General features: G+C 49.8%; 1 protein-coding gene across 1 annotated transcript in view; it reads right to left on the minus strand.

The window, feature by feature from the left end:
- STK10 (serine/threonine kinase 10) overlaps window positions 1–17,570 on the minus strand; it is a 142,598-nt gene that overhangs the window by 97,521 nt on the left and 27,507 nt on the right. The window contains exon 2 of the mRNA XM_032158627.2: window positions 13,776–13,940. Coding sequence (XP_032014518.1) covers window positions 13,776–13,940 — 165 coding nt within the window. The remainder of the gene's footprint in view (window positions 1–13,775; window positions 13,941–17,570) is intronic.

A 17,570-nucleotide genomic window follows, 5' to 3' on the forward strand; every position in this document is an offset into this window, starting at 1 on the left:
GGTATCCCCATCTACGACACCTAATGCAATCTGAGAGCTTACTCTGTGCCAGGCCGTATGCTAAGTGCTCTCACACTCACTATTTGAGGTAGGTATCCTAAAAAATGCCTGGACCTCATAAGATTTATTGTGAGGATTAAGTAGGATAATGTATGTCAGAACAAAAGACATTGCCTGGTACACAGTAAGTCAATGCCTGAAAAATGTCATCGAGTATTACCAGCACTAGGTATTATTTTATTCCCATTTTACATATGGGGAAACTGAGGCTCAGGAAGATTAAGGTCACAGATAAGTGGCAGAGATCTAAGCACCCCATCCCTCCTCATGCCTCAAGGAGGAAGCCACAAACAGGCTGGGTCACAGCCCCTGGGTGGGTGGGGGAAAAGGCCCCTCTGTTTCTTTGCTCCAGCCCTCTCTGGGCCCTACTGGTCAGCACACACATACCAAGTGAGCTTGCTCACCAGAGATAAGGAAGCCAGGATGTCCCAGCCCAGATAAGGGTGAGCCTGGACCACCCACACGGTTTAGACATTAACTTTTACAGCCCATAGGCAGTAGGGCCAGCAGGAATTGGGTTAGCACTGTCACAGCCCCAGCTGTCCTCAAGAAAAAAACCGAGCACTAGGCGCAGTGGTTCACGAGCTCAGGAGTTTGAGACCAGCCTGGGCAACAAGGTCAAACTCTGTATCTACTAAAAATACAAAAGTCAGCCAGGTGTGGTGGCACATGTCTATAATCCCAGCTACTCGGGAGGCTGAGGCAGGAGAATCGCTTGAACCGGGAGGCAGAGGCTGCAGTAAGCCGAGATCGTGCCACTGCACTCCAGGCTAAGCAACACAGCAAGACACTGTCTCAAAAAAAAAAAGAAAGAAAGAAAAAAGAAAGAAAATTAAGGCACTTTGACTCCAGAGGTGAGGCATCAACACGCAGCGACCACACCGTGCTCTGGGCCTGGGTCCCCTCACCTCCCTGGGCTTTCCTGAGGCTAACAGCATGTCCTGGGTACACAAAGGTGCTCAATAAATAAATGTTAGCAAAACGCCTAGAACTCAGATTAAATAAGCCACAGCCAGGGGATGTGGACATGGTTCTGGGTCTGCCACCGTCCTTCTGTGGGGCTGTCCTGACCTCTTTCCTGCTCTGAGCCTCTGCTGTTTTCCCATCTGGAAAATGAAGCTCTCAACAGCAATAAGGTCATTTGCAACATGGACTGTGTAGGTTCAAAGTGACCGAAGTCACTTTATCCTTGAAGAAGCAGTTTACATCGAAAAAATTCCCTTCATACGATCCAATATCAAAGCCCAGGACCTGGTACATCATCGTAAGTGTTTGTTGAATAAATGAATGAATAAACATGAATGAAAAAATTCAGTAGCCTTAAGATGCCCAGAAATCAGGGGCAGAACAGCCAAAAGATGGCTAACAGAGATGACAGCCAGATTGTGCAAAAGAAGCAGGACAAAGGCAAGCCAGTCCCTCCCTCTACTGCCAACCAAGAGAGAAGAGATGATGGCTGCCATTATTGAGCCGCTAGTGCATACACGGCATGGCACCAAGTGTTTGATAAGCATTCCTTCACTTAATCTCATGAGCAATACACATATTCCTGTTTTATAGATGGGGAAACTGAGGTTTGATGGGGAAGAGGCTTCCCCAAAGCCACTCAGCTAATAAGTGACAGAACCAGGGTATAGACCAACGTCAGTCTGACTCCAAGACACACAGACAGCCTAGCTGTGTAGCCACGGGCAAGCCGCTTTCCCTCTCTGGGCTTGTTTCTTCCTGCGGAAGCAGAGGTAGGCATGACCATCAGCCCCCCAGGCCTCCCTGCACTGAGAGATGCTGTCAGTGGGACAGTGCTGGGAACCTCCTTAGCCTCTCCAATACAGCACAGAAGACAAAAGTTATACAACCAAGGCCTGCGCCTGTGAAGCAAGTCCCTAGAGGCAGACACCAAAAAACACAACAGTCAACACAAAAATGTCCTCAGCATATCAGCAGCCAGCTGCTGTGGGTGCAGTCCCAGAATCTCCCCATCTCTGAGCTCCAGGCCAAACAATGCTGCCATTGACTAGGCAGCCTACACCCCCAGGCCTCCCAGGAACGCTGGGCCGGCTCTGTTCCTCCACCCCTGGCCTCACCCACCACATTCGAAGGAAGCCTGGGGAAGGAATTAGGACTGCCCTTGAGCAGGGTGAACTGAGTTCACCCATGAGCAAGGGCATCTGGAACAGAGGGAGTGACCTTGAGGTTCCTAAGCGTGTATGTGCCATGGGGCCGGGTGAAGGGAGTCCTGCCAAGGCAAAGGGGAGGGAACATCTAAGGGATGACTTAGATACCCCCCACCCCCTTTTACAAATGAGGAGACTCAGGTGGCTCCACACCTAACTATGCATGCCCAAGTCCCAAGGCACCTCAGGATGGCACCGAGGCGATTCAATTTCAGGGGGCCTAACTCCCTCGGGTACCATCTGGCCCACAGGTCGTAAGCACTGGCTCTGAGGCCAAAGTCCCCTGAGCTTGAGTCCATCCCATCTTCCAGAAACACCAAGATCGGGGCTAAGATCAGACTCTGTGCAGATGCTAACCGGACTTCAGCCCTAGCGGAGAGACAAAGGCAGTTCTTTGTCTGCAGGGACATTTTTCATCCATTTGACCATCTGTCTCTCTGGCCACTGTTCTCTAAAGCCAGCTCTGCTAAGGACAGTGCTGGACAAAAAGGGAAAGGAGCCGGGTCCATACCCCTGCCCTGAGGGAAGTGACCCCCAGGGAGGAGGTCAGGAGATGGACTCACAAATCCCAGGAAAAGCATAAGAAGGGACAGAGAAAAGCACACCAGCTGCTGGAAGGCAGCACATTCAACTCAAATTGCGAAAGGTTTTGTAACCTTTGAGTTGGTCCTTGAGGGACACATAGGACTCAAACCAAGAGAGGGGGTGGCAGTGCGAGGCGGTGGCCATTGCAGGCAGAGCATGCGCTGGCCCACTCAGAGCCCGCTCAGAAAGCCAGGGAAGAACCACTTCCCTAAGGGCAACCCCCAGCCTTCCCGGATTCATCACTCAAGGGACACATGTCTCCAAAGAACCAAAGCTCCTGCGTGAACCAAGGTGAGCACTGGGTTTCCACTCTGAAGCCAGACACACCTGGGTCCCAATTCTGGCCAGACACTAACGGAATGACCTTACGACAAGTAACTTCGGAGATCCAAGCCTCAGTCTGCTCATCTGTAAAGTGGGGGTGATGGTAGAGGCTGCCTCCCTGGTTGTGATCACATGAGATCACACAGGGAAAGCCTGTAGCTCAGAACCTGGCGTCCAGTGAGTACAGCACAGCCATTAGTAGCATGTCCATGCTGTGTCCGTGCTGTGTCCATGCTGTGTCCATGCTGGAAACCGAAATCACCACGCTTAGAGACAGCCCTGCACCAGCGCCTGCCCCATGCAAGGCTGGAGAAACAACAGGAGTCCTGGGCAAGCTCACACCTCCCACAGGACAATAAAACACTGCACGCACACACACACTGTGTGGCGTCCATCTGTTGTCCACAGCACACGTCACCAACTCACGTCACCAACTCACATACTATACGCCTTACTTTTATTGTCTGTTGTCTGCCTCCCCCTCCTCCCTGCCCCCTGTAGAATGTAAATTTCCAAAGGGCAGGCCTTTGTGTCTGTGCCCCAGCACCTAAACTGCCTGGCCCACAGCCGGTGCTCCCTGGGGAAACGTGTTGGTGAATGAATGAATGACTGAGTGAATCATTGCTACCCTGTCTACCTGAGGGAGGTGGGAGGCCAATCACATGAGATCATGCATGTGGAATGCCAGACACAGGTAGGTGTTATCATGACGGGGACAGAGGCCACGACAGCTGCAACTGCTAAAGGTTCCACCAGAGACAACCCAGCCCCAAGGCCAGGAAGAAGGAAGCAGCTCAAGAAACACAAGGAAAACGGAACACAGCCCCACAGCCCCCCGCATCTCCCTTGTCTCCACACTCCTTCCCACAGCACTGGAAACATCTGCTCCTATCTCGTACCAGGAAGGAGCATGAATCCAGAGCGGTCACCTGGCCGGGGCAGGACAAACCAGGGAGCGTGTACCTATGTAGAGGGGTGGCCACACCCAGCCTGGCGCACAGAGCCTGCAAGGGAATAGGGCCCGTGGGGCCAGAGCCGCTGATCCTTCAGGCCAAGTCAGATGTCTGGATTCTTATATGAAAGGTGTGGATGTATAAAGGGCCACGCCAATTCAAATGGTACAAAAAGCTTGCTGTTGAGGAATAACTTTCAAACCTTGTTTTTCCTCTGTTCTCACACCACAATCATCAACACAGAAGATATCTGTGACCAAAGGGGGGGTTTTCCCCACACACACGCAGTGGACACCAGCTGTGTGTTTTCTGATTCAATTCTGACACTATCTACTGGGAGACAGCGTCAGATCTCACAGGCTGAGGGCTCAGGCCCCAAGACTGCGCCCCTCCACCCCACATACCAGTTGCAAGTCGAGGCCTCTGGACCTTCTGAGATACTGGCTTCCAGTTGGGGTTCCCACGACCCCTGCTTTGGGTTTGGTTAATTTGCTGGCTCATAGAACTCATGGAAACATTTACTTATGTTTACTGATTCATTATAGAAGATATTACAAAGGATACAGATGAAGGGATGTGTATGGTGAGGCTGGGGGAAGGGGCACGGGGCTTCCATGCCCTCCCTGGGTACACCACCCTCCAGGAAGCTCCACCTGGTCAGCTGTCCAGAGGTTCCTCTTGGAATTTTATGGAGCCTTCATTACACAGGCATGACTGACAACCGTGTATAGAGATGTGATTGGAAAAAAAAGCGCACGGTCTAAACCCAGCAAGGCCTGCTGCTCAGACTTTTCTTTCTTTTTCTTTTCTTTTTTTTTTTTTGAGACAGAGTCTTGCTCTGTCGTCCAGGTTGGAGGGCAGTGGCACGATCTCGGCTCACTGCAACCTCCGCCTCCCAGGTTCATGCCATTCTCCTGCCTCAGCCTCCCGAGTAGCTGGGACTACAGGCACGTGTCACCATGCCTGGCTAATTTTTTTGTATTTTTAGTAGAGATGGGGTTTCACCATATTGGCCAGGGTGGTCTCGAACTTCTGACCTCGTGATCTGCCTGCCTCGGCCTCCCAAAGTGCTGGGATTACAGGCGTCAGCCACTGTGCCCAGCCTCAGACTTTTCTTGGCCTCTCTGTGTAGCATTCCTTCCTCTGAGACCCCTCTGGAATCAGTCTCTTGACCCACAATCAGATTAGAGTCCTGCCTTAGGCAGGTGACAGGAGGACAGGAGAAGGTCAGAGAGAGAGACTGTGTTTCCTGAGGCCTGCTCCTGAGGCCTAACTCACCCAACATGATAAAAAAACATTGTAATAAGGGCTATGGGAGTTATGAGCCAGGAACTGCGGATGAAAACCAATATACATGTGATCGTATCACACCTGCCATCCGCGTAGCCTGTGGGCGTGGTTCACACATCTGTTGGCTGATATGGACCATGAGCAACACGCCTGTCCTGCTAGTTAAGGTGCCTGGGTTGGAGTCACACCATGAAAGCCGCAAGCAGGTCTGGGACCCTCCTACACTGCTACCGTCTGCCAGCTGGGTTTCCAACCCTGGACACACTGTGGTGGTCAGCACTATCATCCCCGACGTCCAGATGAGGAGCCTGGAGCTCAGAGGCACGAAGAGGTGTGTCTGGGGTCACAGAGCAGGACACGGTGCAGCCAGATTCCAATCCCACTCTGTGCATGATCAACTGAAGGAATGAGGGTGTGAGTGACAGGGTGGGGGACGGAGGGAAGCAGGGCTGGGAGGTGCCCGGAGAGTACTAATGCAGGGGAAGGACATGGTCAGATGGTGCACTGACCTGACAGGAAGGGCTACATGGAGATGCTTGGTGACATGGTGGGCGAATCCTGGAATGACAATCACCCCTGCTCCCGTGCATGTGAGATAGACAGCCCAGGCCGGCTATTCCAACAGCAGGATCCCAGCAAAGCCCTCAGTTAGCCACCTGCTGCTTCAAAACTCCATCTGCTCTGGGCCACCAACCGTACTCGGAAGGTCACTGCCCAAGGGAGCAGCTGGACAGGTCCCCCGGCACAGGCCTCCTTACCACCAAGCCCTGCCAAAAAACATTCTGCCGGACAATGGCTCCTCAAGTGGAAGGGTGGGGGTCACAGACTGCATCCTTTGAACTGTTCCCAGTGATGCCCAGAGCCTGGCACCCAGAGAGGGGCACTCCAGGGGGCAGAAGAGAAGGCTTTGGAGCTCCTGGGCTGGAGCCTGGCTCTGACATGTGGGACGAGCCACTCCACTCCACCTTTCTAACCCTTGGTCTTCACATCTGTAAAATGGGGGTGACAACATCTCAATCTCAGGCCAGGTGCGGTGGCTCACGCCTATAATCCCAGCAATTTGGGAGGCGGAGGCAGGCAAATCGCTTGAGTCCAGTAGTTGGAGACCAGCCCTGTCTCTACAAAAAATACAAAAATTGTCTGGGTGTGGTGGCACATGCTTGTAATCCCAGCTACTTGGGAAGCTAAGGAGGGAGGATTGCTTGAGCCTGGGAGGCAGAGGTTGCAGTGAGCTGAGATCACGCCACTCCACTCCAGCCTGGGTGACAGAGCAATACAAAAGCAAACAAACAAAACTCAATCCCACAGAATTGTGAGGAGTTGGTGAGATAGTCAGGAAACAGCCCACCCGGCACAGGCCTAGCACAGAAAACATTCCTGACGAGGCCAACTATCCACATCATCATGTTGCTGCCTCCTTCCTTTTGTCACCACTCCCTGCCTCCTGATTCACCCTCTAGGCCAAGGAGCTGCCAGCCTCCTCCCCCACTTTCCCTCCCTGAGCCTTAGTGTGTCCCCTCTGTAAAATGGGCCTGTCGATACAGTAATAACACACCCACCTCTAGGGCTGCAGAGCCTGTGCACGCTTTAAAGTGCTTTACGAAGTGCTCGTGTGTGTGTGTGTCCCAACAACCGGGTGCCCCAAAAGCCCAATCCAGAGAGAGGGCAGGGGTTGGTGAGTGCCAGGGAGCCCGAGGAAGACCAGGTCCCCACAGCCCATGGAAAGGGTCCTGGCACCCAAAACTGCCAAAAAGGGCTGCCCCAGGCCAGGTGACCACAGATCCAGACTTCAGAACTGCAGAGATACAAGGGCTAGGATAAAACGGGCAGACTCCGTTGAAAGACCTCCTTGGGATCCTCCCTTCCAAGCCCCTAGAGTTATAGATTAGGAAACAGAGGCCCAGGAAAGGATGTTTATCTCGGGTCACACAGCTAGTTGGTCCCAGGCAGAACTCAGGTCTCCTGGGCTGGGCATGGTGGCTCACGCCCATAATGGCAGCACTTTGGGAGGCTGAGGAGGGTGGATCACTTGAGGTCAGGAGTTCAAGAACAGCCTGGGCAACATGGCGAAACCCTGTCTCTACTAAAAATACAAAAATTAGCCGGGTGTGGTGGTGCATGTCTGTAATCCAGCTAGTCGGGAGGCTGAGGCAGGAGAATCGCTTGAAACCGGGAGGCAGAGGTTGCAGTGAGCCGAGATCACGCCACTGCACTCCAGCCTGAGCAACAAGAGCAAAATGACACCTCAAAAAAAAAAAAAAAGAAAAGAAATAAGAACTCAGGTCTCCTGACTCCAGCCCCAGATCCCTTCTGCCACACTGAGCAACTTTCTGAAGTACACAGCACTGTCTGCTACTGCCGGGTGTCACATTCTCTTTACAGTTTTGGCTGTTTTGAGGTCAGATATGCAATCTCTGTCAATGACCAAGGGCTGGCCTCTGAGCCCAGGATGACAAGCCACAGAAACCCTGGCCAGCAACGTGTGGTCATATGGGGACACATGTGGACAGCAGGCTCATCCCATCCATGCCCTGCTCTTGATCCTGGGACCAGTACTTCCTCTTTACAGAATGCTCAGTTTGAGGCAAGAAGCCACACTGAGAAAGGCCCACAGTCACTCCTTCAGGGAGGGTAACCACAGCGCCAGCCAACTTCCTCATCAGGAAGTCTTAGGGAGCGTTCTTGGGCTGGGCCACCCCAAAGGGACTTTGGCTGCTCTCGGCAGACCCCTGCCCCACCAAGGGCAGGCATGTCCTGTCTCCTTTCATCCCCCCAATGAACATCTACCATGGACAGATTTCACGCCAGGCCCCATGCCGGGGACCAAAGAGAACAGAAAGCGAAGGAGAGGCACGATGAAGGTGACAGCTGATACTTACCGAAGTTTCTGTGTGCCCAGCCCTGTTATAGACCTTTTCTATTTGTAAACAACTATTAGCTCAATTATTCCTACAGGCACTACTGTGAAGATCCCCATTTTACAGCTGAAAAAACTGAGGCACAAGGACAGAAGGAATTGGCTCTGGTCTCACAGTAAGTGGCAGGCAGGAGAGGGATTGCGAACCTGCAGGCTCCAGAGGCCGACCTTTGCGTTTTTCTTTTCTTTTTCTTTTTTTTTTTTTTTTTAATTGAATCACAAGTCTCACTCTTGTCGCCCAGGCTGGAGTGCAATGGCACAATCTTTGGCTTACTGCAACCTCTGCCTCCCAGGTTCAAGTAATTCTCCTGCCTCACCCTCCTGAGTAGCTGGCGGGCACATGCCACCATGCCTGGCTAATTTTTGTATTTTTAGTAGAGACGGTGTTTCACCATATTGGCCAGGCTGGTCTCAAATGCCTGATTTCATGATCCACCCACCTCGACCTCCCAAAGTGCTGAGATTACAGGCACGAGCCACCGCGCCCAGCCCACTTCCCAATTTTATATCCATCCTGATCACTGCTGGAGTTATGTGTTCATGCGCTGTTAGTTGTCTCCCACATGTAGACTGGAGGCTCCATGAGGACGAGGACCGTTTCCCTCTTGCTCACTGATGAATCCCCAGCCCGTATAATGGGGACTTCCACTTAGTAGCTGCTCAGCAGCATGTGCCGCGCGCGGACAGTCTAGCCTCGGTTCACATTACTCTGCCACTCTCCCTCCACCACGCGCCAGCCGCAACACCTTCTGTGGGGTCCTCTGCAGCCTCCTGCCTCAGGGCCTGTGCACTTCTGATTCCCTCTACCTGGCACTTTCTGCCCCCACACATTTGGAGGTCTGCCTCCGTCTGGTCTTTTAGCTCTCAGCTAAAACGTCACCTCATGAGAGAGGCTTTCTCTGTCATCGTGTTTACAGCACCTGCTCCTGACCCTACCCAGGAATGCCTACTGCATTTCCCCACTGATTTTTCTTCCACTCACTTGTCACTTGCCCAAGTCCTCTCATCTACTTCTTCACTGGCTTTCACACCGTCTGTTTCTGCCACTAGACTTTGAGCTCCGTGAGGCCAGGGGCCTTCCCAACTCTGTTAGCGACATCGAGTTGGTAGCTTGAAACTGATCATGGTGGAGATAGGTACATTCAGAAATGGGCCAAAGGCCAGACACCAGAGCTTTTCTTCCCAAAGAACTCACTCTTGTTCCTGTAATACATGTTGGAAAAGAGACCCCCCCGCCCTTGAAAGATCTGCCCAGAGACCAAAATCTGGCTCAGGGCTGGGGGTGGAGGATGGGGGTAGCTATGAGCAGAGGACATTCATGAGGTCAGCCCAGGCCTTCTTGCAGTCATTCGTTTTGGGCCCTGGGAGTCATCTAGAGCTTCACTGTCCAATACAGAGACACTAACACACGTGCTACTGAGTGTTCGAAATGTGGCGAGCGTAGAGACCTAAATGTATTATTCCATTCTCTTCTAATTCATTTAAATTTGAAAACTGAGACTTGGTTCAGTTACTGGGAAACGTTTAAGAATGCTGGAACAACTTGGGTGTGTGAACCTACCTTTCTCAACTGTAAATTTTATGACATCTAAACACAGATCAAGGATTTCTGATGAAAATTTAGCTCCCAAATTGAGATGTGCTAAAAGTATAAAATACACACTGGACTTGAAGACTTAGAATGAAAAAAAGTAAAATAGCTCAATAACTCTTTAAATGGATCACATGTCAAAATGATCGTATTTTTATATACTGGCTTAAATAAACTATATTATTGAAACTAATTTCATCTGTTCCTTTTTGCTCTTTTGGATATGGCTGTTAGAAATGTAAAACTATACATGTAGACCAGGCGCAGTGACTCACGCCTGTAATCCCAGCACTTTGGGAGGCCGAGGCAGGCAGATCACCTGAGGTCGGGAGTTCAAGACCAGCCTGACGAACATGGAGAAACCCGTCTCTACTAAAAATACAAAATTAGCCAGGCGTAGTGGCGCATGCCTGTAATCCTAGCTACTCAGTTGGCTGAGGCAAGAGAATCTCTTGAACACAGGAGATGGAGGTTGTGGTGAGCTGAGATCGTGCCATTGCACTCCAGCCTGGGCAACAGGAGCAAAACTCCATCTCAAAAAAAAAAAAAAAAAGAAATGTAAAATGATGCCTGTGGCTCACATTGTAGTTCTACTGGTCTAGAGCATTTTGGCTTGTTTTTCTCCAACTTGCACCATTTGATATTCAAAAGCAGAAGTAGTGATAAGGAAGCACAGATAGATTTTGCCATGATTACAAATTCTGAACAAAAATGAGCTAATCTTGTCAAATTACACATGGGGTGGTGTGGTGAATGACCTCTACCCCTCTCGGGGGAAAGTCTGTCCCTGCCTGCCATGGCTACAGAAGGGACCTAAGACACTTCGGGAACAGCCAGTTTCTCATCCCAAAGTTCCTGAGAGCAGACCCCAGGTCCAGAACTGGTTTTGTCAAAGATATCCACATGGAAAAGTTGGCTCCTAGAGCCACAGAAGCCCAGGCCTGGTCACAAGATGGGCCTGAGAACCATCACACAGAAGGAAATATCAAAGGGTTGGTTGGTGCACTCTTCAACTTGTATCTCTGGACTTCTCCCTTCTACACTTTTGCCCATTTGCTGGTCCCTCTACTTTGACTGCTCTTCCTTCTCTTATCTCCCCGGAGGACTCCTATGCATCCTGCAAGACCCCGTTCAAATGTCCCTTCCTCTGAAGCCTCCCCTGACCAGATGATGTTCCATATCACATCCTTGGGCTCCTGGCCTAGTCTATTCTTACCACTTCTCAAACTGCCTCAGTGTTTTTCTCTTGTCCTCTCAAACCTGACTTCTTTCTGTTAACAAAGAATATGCCTCTCCCCTGCAGAAAAGTACCACTGGGTCTCCATTACCTAAAACAGTGATTCTCAAGCTTAAACGAGCATCAGAGTCACTTAGATTGCTGGACCCTACCTTAAAACGCCAATTGCTGGGCCTCACCTCAAAGTTACTGATTCAATGTGCCTCAGGAGGGGCCTGATAACCTGCATGTCTAACAAAGTTCCAGCTGAGGCTGATGTGCTGATCCAAGGGTTGTACTTTGAGAACCACTGCAGTAAAAGATTGAGGGCAAAATCTTCACCTTGGCATGCAGGGCCTTCTACAACATGGCCCCCAATTACTTTACCACCCTCATCTTTCACCACATGCCGCCCTGGCCCTAGACTAGCCATCTCCCAAACATGCTGTACCTTTCATGCCTCCACACCGCTGCCCATGCTGTCTCTCCTGCCTGCCATCCTTTCCCCCTCTTTATCTACCCAGCTCCAGGGCCACCTTCCTTGATCTCACAGTGTCTAAAAGGCAAATCGGAGGAGCTGGTGCCTTCTACAAAATAACAAATGTAGGCTGTCAGGGCAGCTACAATAGAGGAGGGAAAGAAATGGTCTTGGCCGCAGCAGTGGGCCTGGAGGAGAAAGCACCAGCCTAAAGTGACAACTTAGGGACAGAAAAGTCTAGTGTATTTATTTAAACAACAGCATGACAGTCGCAATCTAGTTACAAACTGTGTTTGGCTCTATCTGGTTTTCCAGCTCTGCCACTTGCTAGCTATGTGGCCTGGGGAGCAGCCCACATAGCTTTTTTGTTTCTCATTTTCTTTTGTAAGATGGGATAAAGCAACAACCTCACAGAACGAAGATTAAACCACATAATGCAAGTGAAACTCACGGCAAAAGGCCTAGCACACAGTAAACTCTCAATAAATGCTAGCTATTATGAGTAGTATCTTTGGACCTGGGAAACTTATGAACTTGGTACCCAGCCACAATCAATAATGGGAATAGAAACATAATAGCTATTTTTCTTAATGGGCACATAGTCAGCAGTCCAACAAATGCTACATGCACAGAGAGGAAGATGAATGGACAGGAAAGTGGGTGGCTGGGTGAGTGGGTGGGTCAATGGGAGATCTCCTTTGGTTAATATCAAAAGTGGCTCTGTGAGGCCAGTTTGGCAATAGACACTTAAGAATCTTAAAACTTCTCGCCGGGCACAGTGCCTCACGCCTGTAATCCCAGCATTTTGGGCAGCCAAGGCAGGTGGATCTCCTGAGGTCAGGAGTTCAAGAAGAGCCTGACCAAGACGGTGAAACCCCGTCTCTACTAAAAATATAAAAATCAGCCAGACGTGGTGGCATGCACCTGTAATCCCAGCTGCTTAGGAGGCTGAGGAGGAGAACTGCTTGAACCCGGGAGGCAGAGGTTGCAGTCAGCCGAGATTGTGCCACTGCACTCCGGCCTGGAAAACAGAGTGAGACTCCATCTCACAAAAAAAAAAAAAAAAAAAAATTCTCATAAAAAAGCTCTCAGACAAGAACACACAAAAAAATCCAAAGATGTCCATCACAGAGTTGTTTATAACAGCAAAAAAAAGAAAAAAAAAAAAGAAAGAAAGAAAAAAAGGAAACAGCCTAAATGCCCAACAATAGAGAAGGGCATAGTCAGAAGATGGATTTCTTTGGAAGAATAAAAAAAAAAAAAAATGAAGAGGACTGGGCATGGTGACTAACACCTGTAATCCCGGCACTATGGGAGGCCAAGGCCGGCAGATCACCTGAGGTCAGGAGTTTGAGACCACCCTGGCCAACACGGCAAAACCCCATGTCTACTAAAAATACAAAAATTAGCTGGGCGTGGCAGCACATGCCTATAATCCCAGCTACTGAGGAGGCTGAGGCAGAAGAATTGCTTGAAGCCGGGAGGCGGAGGGTGCAGTGAGCCAAGATCACACCACTGCATTCCAGCCTGGGCAACAGAGCAAGGCTCCATCCCAAAAAAGAAGTCGAGGGGTGTCGCTGAGTTTGGAGGATGGGGCTTGAAGCTGCAACCACACTGTTCATCAAAGGGTGAGGATGCTGATGGAGAATAGGGGGCTGGTAAAGAGCCCCCTTCTTTAGTGCAGCCATCGAGAAGGATCTCCATGTAGCAGCTGTAGCAGTGGCAGAAGAGGTGCTACTACAACAAATAATAAAATAGCCAACACTTACTGGGCTCTTACATGTGCCCAGCACTCTACTAAGCACCTATCATGAATTAACTCACTTAGTCGCAGTAACTACTCTATGAGCTAGGTATTATTATCAGCCCCACCTTACAGATGCAGAAACTAAGGCATGGAGAGGTTAGGAACTTGGTTAGGATTATTTAGCTTGTACACAGCAGGGCTGGGATTCGAGGCCAGGCAGTAGAGATTTCTGTTCCAAATCACTAGTTCTACTCCCAACGGGGAGGCACCACAGGAAAGGCAGGGTAAGTGGCCAGGAGCTCCCTGCTTCACCATCTCCTTGCCCTAGCCCTCGTCCTCAAAGCAGATGCTGAGAAAGAGCTGAAGACTTCAGGACCAGGCTAGCTCCAGAGCACCAGGCCACGGGGGCTGAGCCGGGGCAGGTGGGGCGGCAGCCTTACCCACAGCTTCCCGTCATGAAAGTAGGCTCCCAGGAGCTTCACGATGTAGGGGTGGTCGCAGGTGGCCAGGATCTCAATCTCTACGATGTAGTCCTCCAGCTCCTCCTCACTCTTGGTTTCAATGACTTTGGCCGCAGCCAAAGTACCCGTCTCCTTATTCTTGGCCTGCAAAGAGGAGATACAGGAGGTCAACAAGGCATTCTCCGCAGGAAACTGACCTCTGGACGTGAGCCCGCAGTCCTGCATGAGTGTGAAAACAGAGGCCGGATGTCCAGATGCTGAACCGGGACATACGTTGTTCTTAACAATAGCCACACATCATGTCTGTACTTAACAGTAAGTACCATACACCCCTACAACACTATGGAATAAACAAAAATACAAGAATGAGACAGCTCTACAAATAACAACATGGAAAGACTGTTGATTTGTTCAGTAAAAAACAACAACAAAAAAACCCAAGTCATTGAACAATAAAAATGGCACAATACTTTTTGCATAAAAAATGGAAAACTACGTGTTCATACATGCTCACAAGCGTCTGTGAATGCATGGAAAACTCAGGAAAGATACTGCCTGACAGCAGGCTGGGGAGGGGCCAGAAATGGGGAGACATTCAAAGGGTACTTTCACTCTGTTTAAAATTTAAAATCTAGGCTGGGTACAGTGGCTCACACCTGTAATCCCAGCACTTTGGGAGGCCAAGGCAGGGAGATCACAAGGTCAGGAGTTCGAGACAAGCCTGGCCAACGTAGTGAAACCCCATCTCTACCAAAAATACAAAAATTAGCCAGTGTGGTGGCACGCGCCTGTAGTCCCAGCTACTGGGGAGGCTGAGGCAGGAGAATCGCTTGAACCCGGGAATCAGAGGTTGCAGTGAGCAGAGACCACGCCATTGCATTCCAGCCTGGGTGACAGAGTGAGACTCCACCCCAAAAGAAAAAAAAAATTTTTTTAAATCTGTTTAAAAATTTTTTTTGTTGTTTTTTGAGATGGAGTCTCACTCTGTCGCCCAGGCTGAAGTGCAGTGGTGTGATCACTGTTTACTGCAGCCTCCGCCTTCTGGGTTCAAGCTAATTCTCCTGCCTCAGCCTCCCGAGAACTGGGACTACAGATGTGCACCACCACGCCTGGCTAAATTTTGTGTTTTTAGTAGAGATATGGTTTCACCATATTGGCTGGGCTGGTCTGGAACTCCTGGCCTCAAGTGATCTGCCCACTTCGGCCTCCCAAAGGTGCTGGGATCACAGGTGTGAGCCACTGTATCTGGCCTAAAATTTGTTTAAAATTTTTAATAGGAATGTTTGATGCGTTTATTTGCAACATTTCAAATGCATTAAGAGTAGAATGAAAAGACAGTCTGCGTAAGTGCCCACCAGTTACAGCGGAACTGTTTCATAGATGCATGTCACCTAGGCAAAACAAGTCTTCCTTATTTGAGGAATAAGAAGGTAAGAAAACTCTACACACACTAAGATGGCTATAATTTTAAAAAATGGAAAATAACAAGTACTGGTGAGGACTGGAGAAGTTAGAACCCTTGTGCATTGTTGGTGGGAATGTAAAATGGTGCAGCCAGTATGGAAAACAGTTCGCCAGTTTCTCAAAAGGTTAAAAACATAGACCTATCCTAGGACCTAGCAATTCTGCTTATAGGTATATACCCAAAAAAAGCTCAAAGCAAGGACTCAAGGAGATATTTATATACTCATAGCAGCCAAAGCGTGGAAACAACCCAAGTGTTCATCAATAGATGAATGAATATTTGGGAAGCCAAGGCAGACAGATCACTTGAGGTCAGGAGTTCAAGACCAACCTGGCCAACATGGTGAAAACCCATCTCACTAAAAACACAAAAATTAGCTGGACATGGTGGTGGGCACCTGTAATCCCAGCTACTCAGGAGGCTGAGGCAGGAGAATCACTTGAACCCAGGAGGCAGGGGTTGCAGTGAGCCAAGCTCGCCCCACTGCACTCCAGCCTGGATGACAAAGCAAGACTCCACCTCAAAAAAAAAAGATGACTGAATAAACAAAATGTGGTATATCCACACACGAAAATATTCTGCCATAAAAAGGAATAAAAAGGAAGGCAATTCTGACACAAACTACATGGACGAATCCTGAAAACATTATGTAAAGTGAAATAAGCCGGACACAAAAGGATATGTATTGCATAACTCCACTTACCTGAAGTACCCAGAGTAGCTGAAATCATAGAAGTGGAAAGTAGAATGGAGGTTTCCAGGGGTTAGAAAGGAGTAATGGGGAGTTATTGTTTAGCGGGTACAGAGTTTTTATAGAAGATGATGAAAATTTTGAGGTGTAGACAGCGGTGATGGCTACACACTTGTGAACTGATTTAATGCCACTAAATTTACACTTACGATTGGCCAAAATGATAAATATGATGTTCTGTATATTTTACCACAATTCAAAAGAGGGAGAAATAACCATGTAAATGGAGCAAGCAATCCCACCCCACTGCACACAAGGAGCTGGTGTCTGGGAAATGGGAGGTGAGGACCCACAGCTCCCCAAGGATCCTGCAAGGACGTCAGTGGGGAATGCTGCAGCAAGCATCTCACCCACCCTGCTGCATGGGGTTCCAGTGTTGAACAAGTACACATGGCCGGGCGCGGTGGCTCACGCCTACAATCCCAGCATTTGGGAATCTGAGGCAGGTGGCTTGCTCGAGTCTGTGAGTTTAATAGCCCAGGCAACAGAGCAAAATCCTGCCTTTACAAAAAAAAAATGCAAAAACTAGCTGGGCGTGATGGCACGCACCTGTAGTCCCAGATGCTTGAGAGGCTGAGGCGGAAGGATCGCTTGAGCCCAGGAGACGGAGGCTGCAGTGAGCTGAGATCTTGCCACTGCACTCCAGCTTGGGTGACAGAAAAAAAAAAAAAAAACAGCCGGGCACAGTGGCTCATGCCTGTAATCCTAGCACTTTGGGAGGCAAAGACAGGCAGATTGCCTGAGCTCAGAAGTTTGAGACCAGCCTAGGCAAGATGGTGAAACCTCATTTCTACTAAAATACAAAAAAATCAGCTGGGCATGGTGGCGAGCACCTGTAATCCCAGCTACTCAGGAGGCTGAGGCACAAGAATTGCTTGAACCCGGGAGGCAGAGGTTGCAGTGAGCCAAGATGGCACCACTGCACCCCAGACTGGACAACAAAGCAAAACTCTGTCTCAAAATAAATAAATAAATAAAAAAGAAAGAAAAAGGCCGGGTGTGGTGGCTCATGCCTGTAATCCCAGCACTTTGGGAGGCCAAGGCGGGCGGATCACAAGGTCAGGAGTTTGAGAGCACCTTGACCAACATGGTGAAACCCCATCTCTATAAAAATACAAAAATTAGCTGGGCGTGGTGGCGGACGCCTGTAATCCCAGCTACTTAGGAGGCTGAGGCAGAAGAACTGCTTGAACTCGGGAGACGGAGATTGCAGTGAGCCGAGATTGCACCACGGCACTCCAGCCTGGGCGACAGAGCGAGACTGTGTCTCAAAAAAAAAAACAACACATTTCCTTACAAAATGGCCCCTAGCCAGGTGTGGTGTGGTGGTTCATGCCTGTAATCCCAGCATTTGGGAGGCCAAGGTAGGTGGATCACCTGAAGTCAGGAGTTCGAGACCAGCCTGGCCAACATGGCGAAACCCTGTCTCTACTAAAAAGTACAAAAATTAGCCAAGTATGGTGGCACATGCCTGTAATCTCAGCTACTCAGGAGGCTGAGGCAGGAGAACTGCTTGAACCTGGGAGGTGGAGGTTGCAGTGAGCCAAGATCGCACCAT

The sequence above is a fragment of the Hylobates moloch genome, unplaced genomic scaffold, assembly GCF_009828535.3.
Source record: "Hylobates moloch isolate HMO894 unplaced genomic scaffold, HMol_V3 SCAFFOLD_6, whole genome shotgun sequence".
Classification (NCBI taxonomy): Eukaryota; Metazoa; Chordata; class Mammalia; order Primates; family Hylobatidae; genus Hylobates; species Hylobates moloch.